Source organism: Schistocerca americana, chromosome 9, assembly GCF_021461395.2.
Source record: "Schistocerca americana isolate TAMUIC-IGC-003095 chromosome 9, iqSchAmer2.1, whole genome shotgun sequence".
NCBI classification, from domain to species: Eukaryota; Metazoa; Arthropoda; class Insecta; order Orthoptera; family Acrididae; genus Schistocerca; species Schistocerca americana.
The window spans coordinates 119,641,265-119,666,816 of record NC_060127.1 but is presented as its reverse complement, the minus strand read 5'-3'; the positions used below and the strand labels follow the sequence as shown (position 1 = coordinate 119,666,816).

Below are 25,552 nucleotides of genomic sequence, written 5' to 3'. Positions count from 1 at the left end.
TGTCTCTTGAAAGGAGGATATAAGATGAACATCAACAGAAGTAAAACGAGAATAATGGAATGTAGTTGAATTAAATCGGGTGATGCTGCGGGAATTAGGTTAGAAAATGAGACACTTAAAGTAGTGAACGAGTTTTGCTATTTGGGGAGCAAAATAACTGCAGATGGCTGAAGTAGAGAGGATATAAAATGTAGACTGACAATGGCAAGGAAAGTGTTTCTGAAGAGAAGAAATTTGTTAACATTGAGTATAGATTTAGCTATGTGTCAAGAAGTCGTTTCTGAAGGTAATTGTATGGAGTGTAGCCATGTATGGAAGTGAAACGTGGACAATAAATAGTTTAGACAAGACAAGAATAGAAGCTCTCGAAATTTAGTGCTACAGAAGAATGCTGAAGATTAGATGGGTAGATCACATAACTAATGAGGTGGTATTGAATAGAATTTGAGAGAAGAGAACTTTGTAGCACAACTTGACTAGAAGGGATCAGTTGGTAGGGCATATTCTGAGGCATCAAGGCATCACCAATTTAGTATTGGAGGACAGTGTGGAGGGTAAAAATCGTAGAGGGAGACCAAGAAATGAATACACTAAACAGATTCAGAAGGATGTAGGTTGCAGTAGGTACTGGGAGATGAAGAAGCTTGCACAGGATAGAGTAGCATCAAACCAGCCTCTGGACTGAAGGCCACAACTACAACATTCACTCAGTTTCCACTGCAGTCCATAAACCACCTTGAGAACACAGACATTTCAGATGATGCACAACTTTTCATTTTTCACAAAATCATAGCTATTTATTCTGTTTCAGGTGTACGATGAATATTTTGTGAGACGTGTCGCCGTCATGGTACTACTTGGTGCCTCATCCTGCTGTAGCATTGCTATGCTTACTATGGCTTATGTAACAAGACTTCGAATGGCGAAGCCACTTCAGCGGTGCTGAACCTGTGTGTCGTGTTTGTGTTTTCCTTCTGACCAACTGAGCAGTTTCTACCATGTTGGCCGTACTGAGACCTACTTGGAGGCCATTGGCACGAGCATTTTCACGTACTCCTGCCGCTGCCAAGGCCCTTATAGTTAAAAATCAGGTGAGAAGATGTGTGTGTCACATGTTATCTAGATAGATCTAGTCAAATTTAATGTTCATTGTAGCAATAATATCCATCACAGAGGAAAAAGTAGGTAGTTAATAGCTGTCAGAAATGGAAACAAGTAGAGCAAGGTTGAAGTGGACATACATATTTAAAAATATTCAGTTCTTGAGCTTTCGGACCATCCTAAAATTTCTTCATTAGCATTAAAAGCAGAAAGCAAAATTTTGGTCAGGAAAAGAATAGTAATTCTAAACCTAAAACCAAGGGACACACAATACAGAGACTGACTAAAGAAATAAAAGTTTAGAAGCCCATTCTAAGCATAATGTATCAGACACAGAAAACATGGATATGGCAGTGCAAGATGATCCTATCTCTTTATAAGCTCATATCTCACTGCCAAGACAAGTCAACGGGAGGAAGAGTTGTTGCTACTAATGAACAACTGGCAGTGACCATTAAGTGTTACCATTTGACCATGATGTATGCCACAGAGATAGGCTAGAATGTGATTTTGGAACCCCCCTCCCGAAATCTTGGTTGTAGTGACAAACCAATCTGTAGGATGTCTCAAGGTCTAGATTTGGTTGTAAGATGATAATTTGGTTGTGAATGTGAATGACAAATAAAAATTGTGATAGCAGATTGACCTGTGGCTTAGCCTAATGTTTACATTCATACCATATTTAACACACTTTTCATCACAGAAACCAAAACTGCAAGATAAATGTAAGAAACCTGTATTAGATAATGGGCAAGTCTCTGACAAGGCATTTTTTTTTTTTTTTACATACGTTGTATGTAAACTGTGAAAATTGCAATGTAGTTGTCTGTGTAATTCTAATCCTATTCTCATGAACCCTGTGCGAGCTATACATAGGTGATTGTAGTATATTCCTAGAGATATTATTTAAAGCCAGTTCTTAAATCTGTGTTAACAGACTTTCTCGGGATAGTTAATGTCTACTCTCTTCCAGTTCAGTTCCTTCAGTACCTCTGTGACACTCTCCCATGTATTAAACAAACCTGTTACAATTCGTGCTCCCCTTTCCTGTATACGTTCAGTATCCACTGTCAGTCTTATTTGATATGGGTCCCACACACTTGAGCAGTATTGTAGTTTGATTGCTCTTCTCCAGAATTCTACCAGTAAACCGAAGTCTACCATCTGCTTTACCCATGACTGAGCCTATGTGATCATCCCATTTCATATCCCTACAGTGTGTTAGACCCAAGTATTTGTATGAGTTAGTCAGTGCCAACAGTGACTCATTGCTATTATAGTTCTTAGGATACTATGTTCTTTCATTTTGTGAAGTGCATAATTTTACATTACTGAACATATAAGCCAAGCTGCCAATCTTTGCATCGCTTTGAAATCTTATCAAGATCTGATCCCATCATCCTATGCTCCCATACCAAGTAAAAGTGTATGGTCAATTCTTTAACTATATGTGTTTTATTTACTAATAAAATTATAGTGTGGAACAACACAAATGTTAGTAAAGTTTAAATATTTTGTTGGGTTCGACATCCTCCCTCAGCTATTTGGGGTAATATTAATATTTAACGTGACTGGCTCTTCCATTTTTTTATGAAGTGATCAGCCATTCACATTAATCAGTACTATTATATTACCTTTCATAATAACATGTATTTAAACATGCAGTTGAACATATGTAGCCTAACACAAATATTTTAAATGTTATTAATAGAATTTTTGAGCAAAAAGCTGTGTGTACTTTTTATAATTGTAAGCATTTTTGTAAAGGATTTGCTGTGTTATTTTGGTATAATGAAGGTAACTTGTTTGTTCGTACTTCCCAGATATACATACATAGCTTAAAATCCCCCCCCCCCCCCCCCCCCTCCTTCGCCCCCTCCCATCGTCTCGTAGCTTCATTACTTAGTTGACTTGGTCATTTATAGAACCACTTCTTTCATCTTTGTTAGCTTTCTAGTGACAATAGTGAATACTGTGGAGCAGTGGCGACCTCTTGACAGCTGTAGACCAGGCCATGTTGGCACTGATGGTGGTTGAGAGGGGTCTTTGTGCAAAGGGTTTAAACAGCGGGATCATGTTGTGACAGTGGGTGCAGCGGGAAACAGTATTGATGATAGGGATCAGGGCTACAATATTGAAAGTGACCTGGTAAAAACAGCCTCTGCAACAAACCATACAAATGTCGAATTGGTGCGAGTTTTTGTGCAGTATGATCAGCCCCAGCTGTGGACAGCTCTGTAAGTGGCTGTGCCAGGTGGCTGCTGGGTTAGACATAGGTTTGGTTCCTATTGATGCTATTGGTAGGCGAAATTTCACTAAGCATGGTCTGCATCTCAATAGGAAAAAATTAATGCACAAAAAACTTCTAGCATAGAAAAGATATGGATCACAGCATAGAAAGAGAGGGCATCACAAGCGCAGATGTCCAAACACACTTTTTAAAAACATATTTCTAGCCAGAATTCGAAACTTTTCAGTGTTATTCTTAAAGAATCAATCTAATAAATTACACAATTAAAAAAATGGAAGTTTTTTTGCAGTTTTACCCTACACCTGTCCTCAAGGATTCTGGTATAGAGAAGGCTATTTATGCATACAGTCTGAGTGTATTTAATTCATTAAATAACAAATTAGAGGTTACTGGCATTTTCTGTGACCTGTCAAAATCCTTTTTGTGAGTCACAGCATTCTCTTAAGTAATTTAGGATATTGTGGTGTCACTGGCAGTGCTGTGAAATGGTTCAAATCTTACCTAACTAACAGGAAACAAAGAGTGCCACTGTGAAATACCTGAGGAGTAAGCAATCAGTCTTTGGAATTAATTACATGTGGTGTTGGGTCCGTTGCTTTTTTTTTTTTTTTTTTTGCGTGTGTTAATGACCTCTCATCTGTTACATTGCCAGTTGCGAAGTTTGTTTTGTTTTCAGATGGTACAGACATTGGAATAAATAGCAATCAAGTACAGATTTAAAAATGACTACGAATCAAATTTTCACTGAATAAGTAGTTTAAAGTTAATTCACTGTCATTAAACTTTGAAAAGACCCACTACATTCAGTTCAAAACTTGTACGAGATTTCCTTCCACCATGTGTATAGCATATGAAGACATGCATATCGAAGAGGTTGATGGTGTTAAATTTATGGGATTACAACACGATAATAAATTCGGTTAGGAAGGGCATACCGCAGAATTGCTGAAACGCCTAAACAAGTCTCTATTTGCACTTAGAACAATGTCAGATGTAGGAGATATAAATATATAAAAAAACTTCCATAGCTTGCTCACTTTCATTTTACTATGTCATATGGGATCATATTGTGGGATCACTCGTCAAACTGAGCAAAAGCTTGTAGTGTGCAAAAGCATGTAAGCGTTTGTGGTGTAAATTCAAGAATGTCATGTAGAAACCTGTTCAATGAACTTGGTATTCTAACCACTGCTTCTCAGTATATTTATTTCTTAATGAAATTTGTTGAAATTAATGTGTGTCTATTTCCAACCAATAGCTCAATACTATGAATAAAGACAATCACTTACCTTTGTTCAAAAAGGAGTCCAGTATTCAGGAATGCACATTTCCAGTAAATTGCCAGCAACCATTAAAAACTTATTTTCAGATAAAGCACAATTTAAACAGAGTTTAAAAGACATTTTGATAGGCAATTCCTTCTGCTCTATAGATGAATATCTTAACAGGGACTGTTAGACCAGCTTAAGTCAAAGTATCAGGTAAGTTTCAGTTTTGACAGCACTTGATCACAACATTCAAGACCAGGTATTTTGTGTATGCTGAATGTATTAAAAGTACATAACTATGTTTCATTCTGACTATATATTAATTCTGTAAATATTAGCAGTTCCAGTTTACTGTAGTGTATTGACATATTTTGACAAACTCCTGACAAATTATCAGGATAGTGAGTGTTATATTCGGATGTTTTATGTTTTACTTTCTGACTTATTCCACACCCATGAGAATAATCTTATTATTGGGTGTATAGAATGAAAACGGAATCTAATCTCTAAAATTTGTATCCACATGATTGCTTTCAGGATGTCACAGGAGCAGGGCTTAATTTCAGGCAAAAAACACCCAAACAGCATTCTGGTACCTCTCATTGACCTTTTTTTTTAACTCGCTGGAACAAGCCACCGGACATTTAAAATAGTACATGTGCGTTAAATCGCAGCATAACTGTTTCTTGTCACTGCTCTGGTACCAGTCAACATGGCAGTGGGTGACCAATATGATGCATCTGGGTGTTTAGGTTAAATCTCTTGGTTTTATTGTTTTGTTATAAGAAATTATGTTTTAAAAACTGAATATTTTGTAAAAAAAATGATTTCTCATTGTAACTTCTATCATAAGTTTTTTAAAATTGAAACTTGTGGTTTTTGTGGCCGGAGGAGCAGGATGGGGTGGGGTGGGGGTGGGGGGGGGGGGGTTGTTTGGTGGAAGAGGTGTGTTCCAGCACCAAAAATTTTAGAAATTAAACTCTACATGGGAGGGAAGCTCAAGTTGGGAGTCACATGACTGAATCTACACTGGTTGGCATGCAGGAGGAGGTCGTTATGTTCCAGATACCTCTTTAGTTTGGGGATCACTTCTGCTTCGCATGTTCTAGACAAGTGTGACCTTTTTCTTCCCCCCCGCCTGCAAGGGATCCGTGGTGCATTACAGTTAAAAGAGGGGCAGACTCAGTGCAAATTCTGTATAGAATAAAACAGGGATTTCATTGGGCCCTGGACAGTTGTTTAATTTTAGCAGTTTCTCAATGTTCCCGACACTAATATCTCTATCATTCACCTTTATAGAGGTGCGAGAAGTAAACTGGAGAAGAACCTCCACAGCTTCCTTTGTAAATGAACACTTGAAAATGGAGTTCAGCATTTCTGTTTTTGCTTTTCTAGCCTCAGTTTCAGTTCCTGTGTCATAAATTAGTTCATGGACACTGATTATGGTACAAGTGACAGTTTTTATATCAGATGAGAGTTTCTCTGGATTTTTTGAGGGAAGCTTATGCTATTGTAGTTGTCGAAATCTTCACGTGCTACCCTCTTTGACAGTCAAACACTTTTCATTCGCACACTCTCTACCTGTTGCCGTATGCTTTGTTTACAATTATTCTTCATTAATTGCTGTTCCTTTAGAAATTTCTTTACAATGACTGTATACCAAAGAAAGTCCTCTCCACCATAAACTTTTCTAGGGGTACATAATTATTCAGTACTTGGTAAACTAAATTTTTTAAAAGTTGAGCCACAGTTCTTCTACATGCTTATTCACAACTTGAATTTTATAGTTAAGCTCTGGCACCTGTACCTCAAAGTTGGCTCAACTTTAAGTTTTTCAGAAAGCCTTGTTTTGTGTGATGCAATGAGATGAAATGAAATGATCTTCACATCCGTATATATGCTTCCACCTAGTGTTAAAACAAGTAATAGACCTCTCCACGTTGCACAATTACAGGATGTGATAATGCATATTTAGAATGAGCTATGTGGCGCAGTGGTTAGCACAATGAACTCACATTCAGGACGACGACGGTTCAGACCTGCATCCAGCCATCCTGATTTAGGTTTTCCTTGATTTCCCTAAATTGTTTCAGGCAAATGTTGGAATGGTTCCTTTGAAAAGGCACGCCTGACTTCCTTCCTCATCCTTCCCTAATTCTATGGGTCCGATGACCTCGTTGTTTGGTTCCCTTCCCCGAAATCGATGAACAGTAAGTGCCACAAGTGCATACTTAGAAAGAGAATCTGGTACTTTCTGTCATAGGAAAAAAGAAATTTTTGAAGTCGTAAGGACCTACCATTCAGTAGCTTGACTTTGAAATAAGTTGAGTGGTATTCTAAATGTTGTACAACAACATGGCTGTTTATGACATACAATGGGTCTGGTGTTTGTAGCTGACAGATACAAATCAAGGTAATCATTCATGCACTGTTATGTTTGTGAGTCTTTCATATGTAAATGGATGCCAATGTTATTGCTTTTACAGATGATATCTTTGATCCTCAAGATAAAACCAGTAACACAGTTCAGATGGCACATATCCATGTTATAGATATGTGTGTTTCTCACCATCTCTTTACTACAACATAAACATAGATCAATTTATGTAATTTCCAGAGTGGAAATTTCGTTCTGGAAACATAACCCAGCCTATGGCTAAATCTTGTCTCCCCAGCATTCTTTCTTCCAGGAGTATTTGTCTTGCAAGTTACACAGGAGAGATTCTGTGAAGTTTGGAAGGTAGGAGATGAGGTACCTGCAGAAGTAAAGCTGTGAGGACAGATCATTGGCCACACTTGGGTAGCTTAGTTGTAGAGCACTTGCCTGTGAATGACAAAGGTCCTGAGTCCGAGTCTCAGAGTTGCACACGTTTTTAACATTCCAGGAAGTTTCATATCAGCACTCACTCTACTGCAGAGTGAAAATTTTATTCCAGAATGATTCCTATTTAGTTGGCGTATTCAGTGTGAAATTTGTGCACAGATGGATCTGAATCCTGTGTGTGAATACAATAAGTAACAATATTAAGATAATAATAAAATGCTTAAGTACTTACCATTCACTGTCGTGTGCTCATAGTATGTCATACTTGTGCAGAGGGGTTTCCCTTAGTAGTGAGATGAGGTTTCTTATGGAACAGCGCGCCACACAACGTCTTTGAATAGTATCTTAACAAAGTCTTTTGGAAATCAACAGTGCCACTGCATGGCACCACTTCTCTCCATTATAATTTTGTCTCCACTATTTTTTGTACCTGAAACAGAGAGCTCTGTCAACTGTTGACAAAGAATTCATGTTGCCACTGAGTATTTCTGCCTCACAAAGTGTAGGTGTCTGTAACTTGGGTGAACCAGTTCCTTCTAGTTCCAAACAGTACTTTTCCATACAAACTTTCATGACAGTGTGTTTATGTATCTTCAAAGAGTCTGCTTTTCTTTCTACCATCATTAGAAACAGTAGCTTTGCTCCATTTTGTCTTTCCTTCTTGAAATATTTGCATGCCACACAAATTCGAGTGTCTGGTGACATAAAACACGAGGTGAGCAGGTCACTGAACTTTCTGTTTAACAATCACACTTTTCTGCACACTTCCATATCAAGGTTCACCACAAAATAAAAGTGCTACACAGAGAAAGAGAGCACAAAATGAAAGTGGTTTGCAACTATGCACTGGTCACAAGTGTTGTCTGCAATTGACTGGTAACTGCTACCTGCAGTAGATGAGTGATTTGACAATGGGAATGGTAAATTAGATGCGACTAAGAGTATCCTCTGATTGGTTATTGCTCTGGTAGCAGCCTTTTAAACAGCTAGACATAAATTACTTTGTTATTCTGATCCAGCTATAGATTTGTATCAGTTGATTCAGTCAACATGTGGGAGTTAGAGAGATGCTTTGTGATCACAAATGTGAATACCTGAAGGGCAGACAAGGATCTTTTTGCAAAACGCTATTGAGAAAATTTATAGAACTAGCATTTGCAGCTGACTGCAGCAAGATTGTACTGCCACCAACATACTTTTGTGTAAGGACCACAAAGGTGAGACAAGATAAGAGAATTTAGGGCTCTTGCGGAGGTATATAAACAGCTGTTTTTTCCCATGTTACATTTGCAAGTGGAATGGGGAAGTGAATGGCTTGTAGTGGAAAAGTTCCCCTCCGCCATGCACCATATGGTGGTTTGTGGAGCATGTATGTAAATGTGTGTGCCAATTTTGGTAGAAATTCCTTCAGATGTTACAGAGACTTTCTGATTTGTTATTGTCCTTGAACCCTTTGGACTGGTTGGGGTATATTACTGCCACAATATCTTTGTTCCAGTAATAAGTTATGTATATACAAAATTTGACTGATAATTTTCCAGACATTTCTCAGTTAAGCTTCTAGATAACCCCTTTTCCAACCCCACCTTTATGGGTGGTAGGGGGTTCTTATCCCAACAGGAACCTTCTCATGCATGAGCACAGCAACTCGCCTAAGTTTCATCGTAATTGAAAGAATGGTATAGGCACCCATAGAGGAAAAATGAACAAGCAAATTTTCATTTTTATATGTTAGAAGATTCTTCTCATTGACTAATCCCAATGATCATAGTTAACTCGATCAGTTCGTCTGATCTTCAGCAGTCTCATGTAACATCGCATTTCAAAAGCTTCTAGGCCTAATTGTTTCATTCTGTCTTTGCCATTGTCTGCTTTTCATATCCTTACTGAGCTGTTCTTCAAACATATCTTTAATTAATCTTTTTCTGGCCCCAAGGTTCATATTTTTGGATATTAGCAGCTGTTTTCTTTTGTACAAAGCTCTGTAAAGGTGCTTTATTTATAGTAATTCTAATTTGAATGATGGAAGGAGCAAAAGTAACTACAAACTTATAGTTGAGGTGTCAAGCAATTGATAAGATTGAAATGGTCGATAAGCTATGAGTCAGAATGTGGTTATTGTGCATTCTGTCATTGTTTAAAAAGAAACTGTATGATACAAAGCACTGCCAGCTATGAGATCGCAGGTTTTTTATCAGTTTTTTAATGATCAGAAGTTGAAACCTGAAATTTATCAACAGTTAAAGGTAGTTTAGTGACAGGAGCAGTGAGTGAAAGAAATGTGCAAAAGTTATACAAAATGTTAGAAATGGATGAACAACACTTGGCCTGGGCTCCTATCACTCATTACAGGTGATTTGAAAAACTAAATAAAGGACAACACCTTGCAAGGCAAACATGTAACCCTAAATGGTTCTCAAATATTCCTCATTCTTTGCTTCTTGGAAATGTGTCTGAACATCTTAGTTACAGCAAAATTTGAGTAGAGTGAGTTTCCCAGTGATTAACCAACAGAACCTAGAGAATTGCTCCAGCACAAAAATTTTTGAAGATGTACCATGCATATACATGTAGATTTTGTTTTCTTGATCAAACTGTTACTGATGAGAAGTGCGCACCTCACACCATGCCAGAGATCTGTCAGCAGTCTCTCAAGTGGCATCATCCATAATAACCCCCCAGAAAAGTGAAAACTCAATCCTAGCTTATAGCAGTTTTCATCTTTTTTGTGAAGCCCAAAGAGTTCCTTGCTGGAAAACATTTTGGAAATGACACTGAACTGAAGAATGCAGTAATCTAGTGACATAATGAACCGGCAGCAGTTGCCCATGACATGAGAATTGGAAAGCATATGGAAAAATATTGTAAATGCTTAAATAACAGAGGTAAAATGTAGAGAAATAAAGTAAGCTTCAATTTTGTATCATGATTTTTTGTCAGTTTTCTCACACGACATCCTGAAAACCACGGTTCAAAACACTCAGGTGGTTCAGTATTTTTCGATTTTTGAAAAGTATTTGGCTCTGCCTGTACAGTAGCTGTGTTTATTATCAAAATTACGATCATATGTGATATCTAGCATAATTTGTGACTGGATAGAAGATTTCTTGATGGAGAGGATACAACATGGAGAGTTGTGAGCAAAATTAGAAGTGACTTCAGGTGTGCTCCAGGGAAGTGTGTTGCTGACCCTAGCTGTTCACTTTATACCATATTAATGACCTTGTAGACATTTTTAAAAGTGGCCTCAGACTTTTTGCAGAGGATGCAGTTATTAGAGCACTATGTAAAAATGATGCACAAATATTACTTCAGACCTCGACAATATATCAAAGTGGTGCAGAGATTGGTAACTTGCTTTAAATGTTCACAAATGTAGAATTGCAGACGTCACAAAACAAAGAAATGTAGTATCTTATGACTACAATATCAGTGAGTCACAATTGGAACTGTAGGAATCTAAAATGGGGTGATCACATAGCCTTGTTGTAGGTGAAACTAATGGCAGGTGTTGGTTCATTGGTAGCATGCAAGGACACTGTTTACAAAACACTATAAAATATATCGTGGAATATTGCTGAAATATGTGGGACCTTTACCAAATAGGACTAACAAAGGATATTGAATGGTGCAACACAAACAATCAGATTTTTTTTAATCTGTGGTAGAGACCAACAGAGATGTAGGATAACCAGAACTGGCTGAGAGGCCCAAACTAGCCAGTAAAAATCTACTTACAAAGTTTGAAGAACCAGCTTTAACAGAGGAATCTAGGCATGACAGTGTTCCAAGTGCTGCAGTGCAGGCTGTATACATTGCAGGATGCTGAAATGTGGTGGGCATGTTCATTAATAGATGTGATTGTGAAGTATGCTGAAGAAAATGATAGTTCCATTTTCTGCCACCAGGTGAAAATATGGCAATGTAAGCAGTCAGAATGTTGGGTGGTTGTAGAAAAAGAGGAGAAATGATCAAACACTTGATAATGGTGGTTCTTGCATGTTTATTAGGATACAGTCACAAATTAGAACACGTGTTCAGTATGGTCTCCCAACTCAGCAACCCACTCCGCCCGTAATGCAGCATGTTCAGTAGCTGCTCAAAACATACCCAGTGTTTTCAGAGCAATATGTCTTCGTATGCTGTCCTTCAGATCGGGACGAGTCCGGTTACGTCCATGATAGACATGATCTTTTAGATATCCCCCAACTGGAAGTCAAGTGGATTTGGATCAGGGGATCTGGAGGCCACACAGTTTGAAATTGCCAAGATACGATTGATTCGTTACTGAAGGTTTTGTAAAGCTAATAGTTCACCCGGCAAGTGAGACATGGTGCTGCCCCATCCAAAAATAGTGGTGTAACACAGTTGTATTCTTGCAAAGCTAAAATGACCTGTAGCAAAGCTAGAATGACATGTTGCACAATGAGGTTCTCATAATGTGTAGATGTCAGTGTTCACCTAATAGCCCCAAGAAAACTCTTCTAATAAAAATGGATCGAGAGTAAAGGAGCTTGTGAAACCACACTGCACAGTCACATAAGCTGAGTACAGTGGATGCTCCTGCACACGTGGTGGAGTATAATCCCTTATGTATAAGTTTTGTGCATTCACAACACCAGACAGAGTAAAATGTGCCTTGCCCATCCAAAGAATGTGCTCTGGCCACACAGCATCCATTTCCGTGCATGCGGGCAAAGTCACGGCATTGTAGCCTGTCTTAGGGCTTCGTTTGGTGTACATTCTGTATCTTGTAGAGATACCAGTGTAAAAATCACCACAAAACTTTTTGATTGGTTGACCACCGGAGAGACAATTCCCGTGACACAGCTGGAGCACTGGCTGCAAAATCTGAAGTATGCGCTCAGTAGTTGGCCATAGCCGCAGCAACTTCATCAGAAACTGCCACGGGAATGGGCTGGCTTCCTCTCCCTGCTGCACCAAATAATTCACCTGTTGCTCCAGATCTCCTGATAATATTGTGTAGCCCATTTATTGACACAGGACCTCTTCACAGCTGTTTACGTCAGTGATATTCCTGCAATACATAGCTGCTATTGCTGTCATTCTGATAAAACAACTTGACCGGCAGTGCACTGTTGTGCTGCTCAATAGCCATCGTGTTTCGTACGGAAAATGTCAAACTTCTTAACCCTCTACATCAACAGTCACTTCAGAAAAGACATCAACACAAGCCGAGAGACAGAAAGTGTACTGACATCAAACCTGGAAACATTTAACATTCTGACTGTTTAAAGTGATGGTAGAAAGTGAAACCAATAATTTTTTCAGGATACTGTGCAAGCAAACTGATTAATGAACACACCTGTGATGTTCCAGTATTCTGTGATGTCTTTACCCTCCAATACAGCGCTCGGAACACCGTTGGTTTAATTATAACCACCCAGTACTATGACCCATTGGGATCAAGAAGACAAGACAGGACTAGATTAATTACAGTACGTTCAGAGGCCGATAACCGATCATCCTTTGTGTGCTCCTTGAGAGAATAAATAGGGAAGTAGCCCGAATAAATTTTTCACTTATTGTTTACATGGCTTGATGGAGACATTTCCCCAGCCAACTACCAATTTTGAATTAGTTGTCTTAGTGAAAAGTTTAAATGTACACTTGTTCATTCATGATCAGATTGTAACAAAAGTGAAATGCTTTAGCTTCATTCCACTGTTTTCATTTGGTTATTTCAGGAAGAATTCCTAAACAAAGTGATGCACAGTGACCTGCCAGTCATTGTAAACTTTCACGCAGAATGGTGTGAGCCGTGCAAGATACTCTCACCACGCCTCAAGGAACTGGTTGAACCCCTCGAGGATATAGTGCTTGCAGTTGTTGATGTCGAAAACAATGTAGATCTTGTGCACACTTTTGAGGTAAGCACCTCGTCCGGTGAGCTTTTGTGGATTCACATATCACTATTCCCACAAACTTCTTGATTCATCAATTATAGTGAAATACAGAGTTATTACAAATTATTGAATGAGTGATTACAAATCATTCAATAATTTCATAAAGCTGTATATGTTAGCTATAAGGTATTAACCTCAGTACCACAACATGCTCAGTAATGTAAGTGTAGTCATATGCAGTATCAAACAAAATTTGTGACTGGATTGAGGATTTCTTGGTGGGGGGACTTAGCATTTCATCTCTATATGGGGAGTCAACATATATATAATTAATTTCTGGTGTGCTTCAGGAAAGTGTGTTGACCTTTTACTGTTTAAATTGTATATTAATGAGCTAACAGACAATATTAATAGCAACCTCAAACTTTTTACAGATGATGCAGTTAACTGTAATGAAGTACTATCTGAGAAAAACTGTAGTGCGTAGAATTTTTGTTGTGGATGTCGGTATTCCAGTTGCTGTGGGTTTATTTATCGATTGTCATTTTTAATTTGCAGGTCACTGTTGCTATTTTTGTTTTAGGAATTGTTATTTTGTCGTTTGGAGATAGTGAGTGGAGTTGTGGACACTAGGAAATGGAGTGCCAATGGAAACATTGAAACATTTTCAACGTATTGTTCCGTTTGAGTTCGGTGGAGGGGTGACAGCAGCGGAGCAGCCTGAAACACCTAGTCCTTCTCAACCCAGTGATCCCGGACATTGACCTCCTCCTCTTTGGTGGCCCCATCCACTCATCTGGCCACATTCAACCTACCAATATTTTGATAGCTGCCATCACCTCCACGCCAAGAAGCCCCTCCCATACAGCTAGTGATGGTAGTGACAAGAACTCACAAAGGCTTTCACAGACATGCACTCGTCCAGACCTACTCCACAGACAGATCTCCTCTATCATATCCCCCCAAACATTGCAGTCCTCTCACAACCCCCATGAATAAGCTATTAAGGAGTGTCCCCTTCATCACCAAGTACGATCCCAGACTGGAACAACTGAACCACACCCATTGCCAGGGCTTTGATTACCTATCATCATGCCCTGAAATGAGGGATATCCTACCCGGGATACTTCCAACCTCTCCTGGAGTGGTGTCCCGTCACCCACCCAATCTCCATATCCTCTTAGTCCATCCTTATGCCACTCTAAATCCCACCCCCTTGCTAGAAGGATCATATCCCTTTGGAAGACCCACGCACAAAACCTGCCCAATCCACCCACCTAGCACTTCCTATTCCAGTCCTATCACAGGTTTATACTACACCATCAGAGGCTGGGCCACCTGTAAAGCAGCCATGTCATTTATCAGGTCAGCTTCAGTCATTGCACAGCTTTTCATATTGGTGTGATTATCAACCAGCTGTCCACCAGGATGAATGGCTACTACCAAACTGGCCAAGAGCAAAGTAGACCATCCTGTGGCACAACAAGCAGCTGAATATAACACACTTGATTTCAATGGCTGCTTCACTACCTGAGCCATCTGGATCCTTCCCTCCACCACCATCTTTTCTGAACTGTGTAAATGGTAGCTATCCTTATGACACATTCTCTGCTCCAGAAATGATCCTGGTCTCAGCCTATGACAACCTAATGTCCCACACTCTCCTCCCACCAGCAGTTCTGCCCCCAATATCCTATCACCCTCTCCCAATCCATGTCCCCTCACTCTTGTTGTACACTGCTCTCTTCCAATGTACCCACCAGTCTTTTCCCCTCTGCTCATCTCCTTTCCAACTCCTCATTCGCCTCTCCCCCCACAGCGTCCTGACGCTGTGCATGGCATAGTAGAGAATATTTCATGCATGCTCGACCAGACACCACTCTTAACTCCCTCCATCCATACACTGCTACCCCATCACTCACCCTTCCTGGCCTCACTCTGGATTGCTGCTTTCAAAACGCACCAGTTTGTGTGGTCGGAGCAGCTGGGAATAGTGGTCATGTTTGCGTGAGGTGTGTGAGCTTGCTTTTTATTTTTATTTATTTGTGTGTGTGTGTGTGTGTGTGTGTGTGTGTGTGTGTGTGTGTGTGTGTTGTTCTCCTTTCTTTTCTGAAGAAGGCTTTAGCCAAAAGCTCAGTGTGTAACAGTCTGTTTGTTGTGCCTGCCCACAACTCTATATGTTATCTTTATTGTGAGTAGCAATCTGTCTTTTTACATGATTATTGATTACACTATCTGCTAAGATACTAACAAATGTGTTGATAATGTACGAATGTTTCATATGTAACAGTAATCAGAAATCTTTTAATCTTCAGAGGCAATTTTTTGAGTTTTCTTGAAAATAGAGTTATGCTGCTGTAGGAAACTGATGTGGGTATTCTGATCTCCAAATCTTATTAAGCACAAAGAAAATTGGAGAGAGCCACTCTGTAGTGCCCTTTTTAAGACTGAAACATTAATATTACAAGTGTAATATTAACATAAATAATAATACTAAAGTTTGTCTTTTCTCTGTTTTTAAACATTTTTTTATTAGTGACAGTGATGGTGAATGATTGTTGCAGTTGTGGAGGGCCATTTTTAGGATTTGTAGATTCTTAATCTGAATCTATGATGTGTGCCCTACTGGGGAAAACGTGACAACAAACACACAAAGTAGCATTTTAGAGCAAGTTTTGAATTAAAATCCAGTAATGCTGCATATGAGGTTTATCGTTTAACCCTTTCAGGCCTGAATTTTTTCTGGACGAAGAAAAATTTTTATTTGTGTGATAGTGCTCATAGGTGATTTTTTAATGATTTTAGATGCAAGATTTATACAAAAATATATGTACTCATTTTCAAATATGCTTTGTACATTTGATTTCATTTTATAGACTAAAGTAACTAGTTATGAAATATTTTCTATTGTAATAAATAGTAAAATGATCATTCAACAATTATTAAGCAAAATAACAATAACAATATTCAATTATGCAGTGAACTATATATGTGTATTCTGGTGGTCATGAGTTGCTGTGCTGTGCTACATTGACTAGCTGATATTTTCATTGTGATGCCCAACAGTTGGCAGCACTTCCACATGATGAAAATTTTGAACATTCTCAAATGTATAACTCGTGTTTCCATTGGGAAAAATACTTCTGTTAGAATTAAAAGACACAGTAAAAGTTAATGTACAGAATTGCAGCCAGAGGGTCTGAAAGGGTCAATTGTGTAATGATGTTTGGTTTAATGAGTTCATGACATTAAAAAATTGAAATCATTAGAGCATTCAACACAATTTATTAGCATTGCTGTGAACAACTATATTTTTTAAAAAGAATAAAAAATGTATATCTGCATTTTAATTTTAATAGTAAAGTATTGTAATTATAAGCAAACATTTTCTTAGGCTAATGCAAGATAAGGAACAATATGCATCAGCAAAACAAATTTTACCGTATTCAATTCAAACACAATAGCCTACTTTCTGAAATAATCTGCCTTAAAATGAAAGTTTTAAATAATTTTATTGTTTAATTTATTTTCACCTACGCTTCTTGTAAAGTATCACTTTCAGCACTGATCAAACTGAAATTGTTGAGCCTGTCTTGTTAACTCTTAGGTTTGGAGCTTCTTTTTGACTAACTTTTTGAAGGTAACCTTTCTCCACTGCCATTTGTGATCATGAGTAAGCAGTTTTGATGTTAGGAAAACACCTTTGACATTTTATGGGTACCAATTTGGATACTATGGGGTGTGGAAAAAAATCACTTTCGCAAAACTTAACTCGTTCTGAACTGCCAAAATTCCATTTTGCCAACTTATGTCCGTGTGTTTGATTGGGAATTTGATGTGAAAGAGTGTGGGTTTTAAGAGGTGAATGTTGACTTAATTTTTATCAGCTGTCTGCAGAAATTGCAGGAGAATAAGCCCATAAGAAATAATCTTCTTTACGTCCTTCACAGTTATCACGACACGATTAAACATGATGAGTAATGCTGTGGATGCATATTGAAATTACTTTCATACTTTGTCATTGTTATTGTACACAGTCATTTGAAATTTGCCTGTTGAGTCTTTATGAAATTTATGTTCATTGTTTCCTCGTTCGACCTGTGTGTGCCCTTCGTTTCTCATTGCCAGTCAGGATTTTCTTGTTTAGTCTTTCAGCCTTTATTCTATTGGCATCCTGTTCCATCTCTCTCTGTATTCAGTTATATTTCCTCATTAATAATGTGTCCATTCAACACATTTGAAACATCTTCATTCTTTATTAAATTTCTTCTTGTGCTCTCTTTACTCCTCTAAAAATTCTTATCTCAGCTGCTTGTATTTTTGTGACACATTTCTTTTCATTTATCCAACTAGCCCTCCCATACAGTGGTAATAGTATCAGTATAATTTTATAGAATTTAATTTTTGTATCCTTTTGGATTTTGGCCATATTTTTATGAGTGAAGGACTAGACCAATTCAGTAGTGAGAGACTGTATTACCAGTCAGTGTATTGAATGTACACACATTTTGAACAGTTTTCACTTGCAGATAATATACAGGATGAGTCCGGAGGAACTATAGAGTATGTGCTTTGAAGGGTGATTCTGAACAAAAAGCTTCAAATTAAAATATGCCCTTTTCTTAACCGTATTCGAATACAGCTGTTTGAAAATCACAGGTGTCAGTCACATGCCCTTCACCAGCATTCACATGCTAAGATAACTGAGCTGACATTAGGCGACATAGTGTTGTCTTAACTGACCATTTCAATGTGCGCTTTACCTGTGCTTGATGGGTTGATGAGTCCTGCAAGTGTGCATGTTGTTTACTTCACATCCTGGTACTACAGTCATTGCACCAATGTTCTGCAGTGTTGTTATACGTACGGTCGAAAAAGTACAGACCAGTTTAGTGAAATGCCGCAGGTCTTCACATATGCAGAGTATGATGACAGTGATCTTTGTCTGTGGTCGTTGCAGTGGGAATTCAAAAGCTGCTGTTCAAGAATACAAACAACGATTTCCTAGCAATCGATTCCAAATAGCAGGATATCTGGCTGGATGTTTGACAGAATTCATGAACGTTCTAGTATGCTTCCCAGTATATGTGGTGTATCAGAACATTCCATCCGACACGATATTAGTGAAGTTGAGAACGTTCTTGAAATGGTATAACACAGCCCAACTACCAGCTTTAGAAGAACTGCTGCACAGCTCGGTATCCCACAAACTCGAGTAATGCATACAGCACACGATTACGGTCCGCATCCATATCGTCAGCAGAATGTGCAACATCTGCACGTAAGAGATAATGCCAAACGAAAGGAATTCTGTCAACAGATCATTGCCAATGAACGCTGTATTCCACATATTCTGTTCACTGGCAAGTCAACATTTACCTGCAATAGCATCAATAATGCATACAACTCTTGCGTGGGCAGATAAAAATACGTACGCTACTGTGGAAACAAATCTTCAGCGACATTTCTCAGTGATTGTGTGGTGCAGTATTAGTGATGATCAACTCGTCATTCCAGCTAGTTTGGATAACTGTCTTAATGAAGTACAGTATCTCCATTTTCTTCAAAATATGTTACCAGAAACTTGAGGACACACAATGTCATACACACTTTTAGCATGACAAGGGTCCTGCACATTCTGTACAGCCAGTGATGCAGTACATCACTGTCAAGTATCCTGGGTATTACTCTTTGTGAGGTTGGCTTTAGAGCGAAGTCTATAATCACAGAGTGGACACACAGGAGGAACTTCTCCCTTGTATGTTACACGTGTGTGCTCAAGTAAAGGACTATATGAACGAACTCAGATCAGCAACGCAGTAGCTGTCTACTAGAGCTGGAAAATGCATTGATTGCACTTTATGGTGGACTTTTGAAACATCTTTTTTGGGGATATGCACACAATTAAACTAAACATTAGATCCCAATGTTTCATTTTCTATCATCTGCATTTGTCCTGTCCCCATTGTTTCCATTAGTTTCCTTGGAAACTGTTAAGAATATGATGTCTCTTTTTTTTCTCGAAATCACCAGTACTATCACCCTTCGTAACGTGTCCTGGGGTATAGTTACAGCATCCATGAGGACTCTGCAAATAACATTTCATAAAGAGATTGTGATTAAATTGTACAGGACTTTGTATTCCATTAGTTTTGTTTGGCCTCGGACAAGATTGCACCAAAATACATTCCATTGTACATCAACAGCTATCCTCACCAGTATTTGCTGAAATGATGTATTGTGTGTGGTTTGCTGCCAAACTGTGTGATGAGAGAGAACCTTTTACGAAAGCAAACCAGTTTGTTTTTTTGATAAAAACTTTCAAACAACCTTGTTGGTGTGGAAAGGCAATTTTAGTAACGAGTGTAAGATGCTGATAAAATTACTTCTTCTCCTGTTTTTGTGATGAATATCACTCACACGTATGTGAATCATTGCCTGTAAAATAAAAAAGTATCTAATTTTAAGTACGAAGTTTCCGTGTACGCATTACAATCACTTCTGAGAAATCTATTTGCAGTTTCACATTTTCCTTTACCTTTCCTTTTCATAGCCTGTAATGAAAATGTTGATAAGTACTTATTTTGGTTCATTTGCAGTGTAAGTAATGCAAAAATTGAAAGTAAAAAAAAGTTTCCACATAACAACTCAGTCCCAATGCCCCTTGAATTTCCGTTCCATAACATTTCCACTGCGCTGACAGCTGCCTGAAAACTACACCAACATAAAAGGCTCATGCTTTACCCAGCATGTGATTTTCTTCTATACACTTTGCCCTCTGGAGCTCCTACTCCTGTAACTTTCATTCCTGGCTGAGCCCTGCATATACTATAATTTGGATGAAGTCCGTGATGACATGTAGGCAAATTCCTTGCTAGTTATAATACAAAAGCACAATACTAGTAACTATGTCATGGGGAATGTTATAGTTCATAATTTGGTTCCAAAAAAAGGAAGGAAAGTTAAATGTAACAAACACAAAAACCGAGCGAGGAGGCGCAGTGGTTAGACACTGGGCTCGCATTCGGGAGGACGACAGTTCAATCCCGCGTCTGGCCATCCTGATTTAGGTTTTCCGTGATTACCCTAAATCGTTCCAGGCAAATGCCGGGATGGTTCCTTTCAAAGGGCACGGCTGACTTCCTTCCCCGTCCTTCCCTAATCCGATGAGACCGATGACCTCGCTGTCTGGTCTCCTTCCCCAAACAACCCCAACCCCCAAACAGAAAAATATTTCATAGTGCAGTAAATTGTTAAGTTGATGCATGTCATAGCTAACGATTCTGTGTGTTCCTGGGACACTTTAGTTTTGGCAGGGAAGCTATTCTGCAGTTTTGTTGCAGCATAATTTATTAAAACAAAGACTTGGCAGTATGATAAAGTGCAGTACAAACCTAAAAATTGCATTTGTAATTCTTCGTTACCCTGTAGCAATAAAAGTTATATATGAGCTGTGACACTGAAAACAGGCAAAATGCCCTTGGGTGATCTACTCAAGGGCTTAATAGAAGTAAATACTAGAAATCAAATGCAAATATTTTAGATACCTAGGAAAGATGTGTACAAAATGCATGGTACTTTTGAACAAGATCTGTTTATAGTACCATTCAAAATCTGAAGAGCACTAAGCAGACAAACTGTATGCCACACCGTAGCAATCTGACTTTAGGAGTCAATGTATATTCGCGGAAAAAAATTTGTTCTGTGCATCCGAATGCTCACTTTGTGTGTATTGCAACTCTATTGGGTGCTCTTTGGTCTTATACATAGTGCTAACAGTTAGCCTTTCAAAAAGGACAGGACACACCTTTCCCCTCGCTTTCCCAGTGTAGGGCATTTGCACTGCATTTGATGTGTATCATTCTTTTGTCTGTCTTGTCATTTTCACCAGTTACTGTGTAATTTACCAGTTTGATGGTTCAATTTTTGTGGTGGTTGTAATCACTGTAAACTTGATCATTCCAGGTGAAGGCTGTACCAGCAGTAATTGCCATCAGAAATGGAATAGTGGTGGACAAATTTATCGGACTAGTAGACGGTGAGATGATAGACAAGCTGATTGCTGAATTATCCCGAGGAGCCAAGCCTGAATCTGACGGTAGTGACAGCAAGCAGTGATCAGCTGTGATATGCAGTGCCGAGGGTACTTTCAAGTTTGGACGCCATGCTTCTCGGAATCATATAACATGGCTTCTTGTAAGCATTACTCAGATCTGTAGTGTATTTGACAATGGTGGCATATTTAATGCCATAATTGTTTGCATACCAGAAAATGTTCGTGTGGGCATATTTGTTAGCATATAGTTTCACTTTATGGTGCAGTGTCTTTTTCTTGTGTGTAGAATGTTTGACCAGTCCTATTTCTTAAATAATGAAATAATGATTAGTCAGTGTGTACTTCAAGATACAGGGAACTGATTATAAACAATTTACTCCTCTCTGATATTGTGTGTGTTTTCTAAAACTAGTAGCTGTAGCCATAGTCACAGTAATACCAGTAGATACTAATTTTGTGAGGTCCTGCTTACAATAGATTTACAGAGATTTGCATGGGTATAAGTAACACTGACCCCAAGTAGTAATTATCGGAGAAACTTCTGCATTTGTTGTTTCACAACACAGAGCAAGCAGATGTATGATGCAGCATCTTCAGAAGAGTGCTTACAAACAGAAGGAAAAGTATAAATCTTTGAACTTTTGAAACTAATGCTTCTTATAGAGTTGTGGAGGCAAATGGAAAAGAAGAAAAGACTGTTATACAATACACACATCTCCTATGGTCAGTAAAGGCACAAGAGAAAGACAATAAACATTGCTCACCTGTTTTGTTGCCTTACTTTGGGCTACAAAAAACAACCAGTTTCTCTATCCACAGAAAGTCATGTATTGCATTACAAGTACCCAGATTCCCTATAGTTGTGGTATATCATTATTCTTACTTTCACTCAAAGATTTATATTAGAACTTGTGTTGCGAAAACTTTGTGCACTCTATAGGAAGGGCGATGGCACTGGTAATGTGTAGGACTGGTCTTGTGTGAGTGGAACATGTTGAAATAAGAGACTGCTTATGCTGTGACGAGTGCCAAAGGTATTATGTTGTGCATAAAGGAAGCAAACCAAATGCGTGGAGCTACAGTGACTGCACAGGTTCATAGAAACATTGTACACCTCATAAATTTGCTCTTGTGTTTTCTGTGAGTGAGCTTCTCCATTTCCTCACTTGAATACTCTTTCCAGATGTACTTAAGTGTTCTCTCCCCCCCCCCCCCCCTTTTTCTTTTTCTCTTATCACTCCTGTGTGAGAGAGAAGTAGCAACATTCACACTGCTTATAAATTAATCATCTTTTGTGTCTCATTTTCACCTTCCAAAGTGAGCTCAGATATCTCTTTTTGTAATTTCTGCTTTCTCTGTGTTTTTTTTTTTTTTCCCAACCCATGCCAGATAGTTATGTATATATTGTTATTCGATACTAGTCTTTTGACCCCAAAAATGTTGTACCTGCCATGCTGCAAGTATCATTGCTGGGGAATTTCCATTGTCACTACGTAAATTGTATTGATATTTATGAATAACAGTAGTGCAGCTATTTACAGTTGCTTCTCAGTGCAGCTACCACTGTTATTTCAACACTGCTGTGTTGCTTTTCAACACAGAGCAGGTTAAACACAAAAGACTGATGTACCTCCAGCCATATTATTTACTGACAAGTACACATTTTTCTGCACAATGCAGAAATTCAAGAGAAAGAAGAGAGAGTTGTGTTGAGTAATAATAGCGCTAGATAGAAAAAAAATAGAGAAGACGATGGGAGCAGTTTGTGGTCTCAATGATGTGCTCCCAGCAACTTTGAAATGGCATCGTAACTTTTTCAGACAATTGTAGAGGATGTAATTCGTACAAATATTACAGATTATTTTATTAAATTTCTACAAGCATTGGTATTTTTTTTTTTTTAATGAAGAAATCCACAGAACTTCAATGGAAGTAAGCCTTTCTGTAGGAATACTTTGGTTAACATGTAACTAGCCAACCTATTTCACACAGGTTATTGGCTCCAGTACTTTTTTTACACACGTGATTGTTTGTTGAGCCTCATTTCCATTCTCTTTCTTCTATTATTGAAAGGTCCCGTAATATTTGCAGTAGACATCCCACTGGTAACATTAAAATTATACAATTGAGTGCTGGGCTGGACAACATAATTTCCATTCCAGTAGTAACAGCATTGTTAGTGAGAAATCTTCCAGACAAATAAAACTTTATTGATGTTCCTGTAAAATATTTGTTAATCTGAGGGCAGCTTGAAGCTATGAACAAACTCATTGTAGTGTTACGACAAGTTCAAGTTGCATAATTGGCCTGTTTGCAAAGTTCAGTGGTTTTTCTTAAATGTATAATTTCTTAAAATGATCATAACCATTTTCATCAGCATTTTGATAATGATGACAGTTAAAGAGGAAGTACATGCCGCTCTCTACTTCTCACACTTGATGTTCCCGTGTTCTAAATAGATACATCTGTATGAAAGTTCTTTGACAGGAACTCAAATCTCAGTTTTTGCCAGACTGCTAAAATGTAATTTAGTGAGTAACGTCTTTCTTATTCATTACACTATTGTAATGTGATTAGCATTGTGTTTATATATAACAACCATCATTTGAAATTACATAAAACTAAAAATCTTGGTTACCAGAAAGTGCTTAATGAACATTGTGATGTAAAAATGCAAGTATACTATTTCAAACAGAGGTATCAAAATATGTTTCAGTGCTAGAACAATGTCATTATTGTGTTTTTTAGTAAATGTGTAATTTATGAACATCTGTACTGATTGTACCACTATGTAAACAAAAATATGGTAATGTGTCTTTGTAATAGCTACTTAAACTAGAACAAAATTATTCATTTGCAGAATGTGTGATAGAAATAGATTGTACTACATTATATACATAAGTTCTTGTGATTTCAAGAGAAACATATTTGTATTTTCAGTGTGTGATGTGCTAGCATAATATCTGCAACTTTAAAAAAAAAAACATGAAAAATATTAAAATATTTATTACTAGTCTATAATGAATGCACAATAATTATCTGTCTCCATTCACCATATTTCTGGTTACTGCAACAGCCCTGAAGTGGATGAATCTCTTTTTGTTGATCCACATAAAGCACATTGACACTGTTTTAGTTCTGTTGCTGTATTTGGGATACATGGGTTAGGTTCAGGTGCCTATGGTGAGCATGGTAGATGATGATGAAATATGTGTTGACATAATGTAGCAGGGCGTTGTTCTTGTACAAGATGTATTCATAGCGGTCCGTGACAGCTGATCACTTTCTTGGACTGTAGTGCATCAGATGATTCAGTGAATGGCGTGTTCTACACAAGTGAACAAAGCCAGACTCATTACAAGCCACTGCAGTACCAGCAGATGGAGACAAAATGTTATGTGAGAGTAAATTTCATTTTACTGTGTATGCTGCTACATTCCATAGCCTGTGAGCAATCGTGTATCTTTTGCCATTCTGATGGGGGAAAAAATGTTTCTTAGAAGATATATATTCCATCATTCAGTCAAGTTGGCAAATTTGTTCTCCAGCTTATATTAAAAACACATGAGGTGTGAAGGACAGCAGTCATAATCTTGTTTGCTGTCAGCATTGCACATCCAGACTGTGAGATATTGTTTGCAATTTGTGTGGGTTTGATTGCTGGCGTTGGTCTTTTAAGCATACTCCATTTATTGACACCTGTGCGACACTTGTGAGTAATGTACATTCTCTTAATGCTTCTCATGGTGCTGGGTGGAATCTGGGCAATAAGGCCATCACTCACGGCACTTGACCAAAGATAACAATATTGGCCCTCAGTTTGGTGCAGAAAAATTGAATTGTCAACATAGGAAATATGAGGCCTATTCGATAAGTAATGGCTGTGCTTTAAAAATATACATATTAATTAGAAAAAAAAATCTTTTATTGGCAGTTTTACCTTCTTACAAACTTACTTCCCTATTACATGTAATTACCACTCACTTCTCAACACATTTCTTAATGTAGCAGCAGCCTCTTCAACCCTTCTAGACATAAATTCTCTGCTTGGGATTTGAACCTGTTAACAGCATCTTACAGTGCCCTTCATCTCCAAACTGATTCTGCATATCTGTCTCTCATCATCCGTGATAATGTGGGAATACAAGCAATATCCATCTTGTTGATAGTGCACCAGAAATGCTC

At 38.2% G+C, this 25,552-nt stretch overlaps 1 protein-coding gene across 3 annotated transcripts in view; it reads left to right on the top strand.

The window, feature by feature from the left end:
- Positions 1 to 854: 854 nt before the first annotated feature.
- The window catches only part of LOC124551359 (thioredoxin, mitochondrial), a 51,498-nt gene continuing 26,800 nt past the window's right edge, over positions 855 to 25,552 (top strand). For 2 of the 3 annotated variants that reach the window (XR_006967824.1, XR_006967823.1), the window contains exons 1-3: positions 855 to 1,091; positions 13,153 to 13,335; positions 21,277 to 21,507. Coding sequence is in view for 1 of the 3 variants with exons in the window: in XM_047126395.1 (XP_046982351.1) it covers positions 999 to 1,091; positions 13,153 to 13,335; positions 21,277 to 21,429 (429 nt within the window). In the remaining 2 variants the exon portion in view is untranslated. Of the gene's footprint in view, positions 1,092 to 13,152; positions 13,336 to 21,276; positions 25,275 to 25,552 lie in introns of those variants that run through there. The other variant, XM_047126395.1, reaches the window with a different exon arrangement.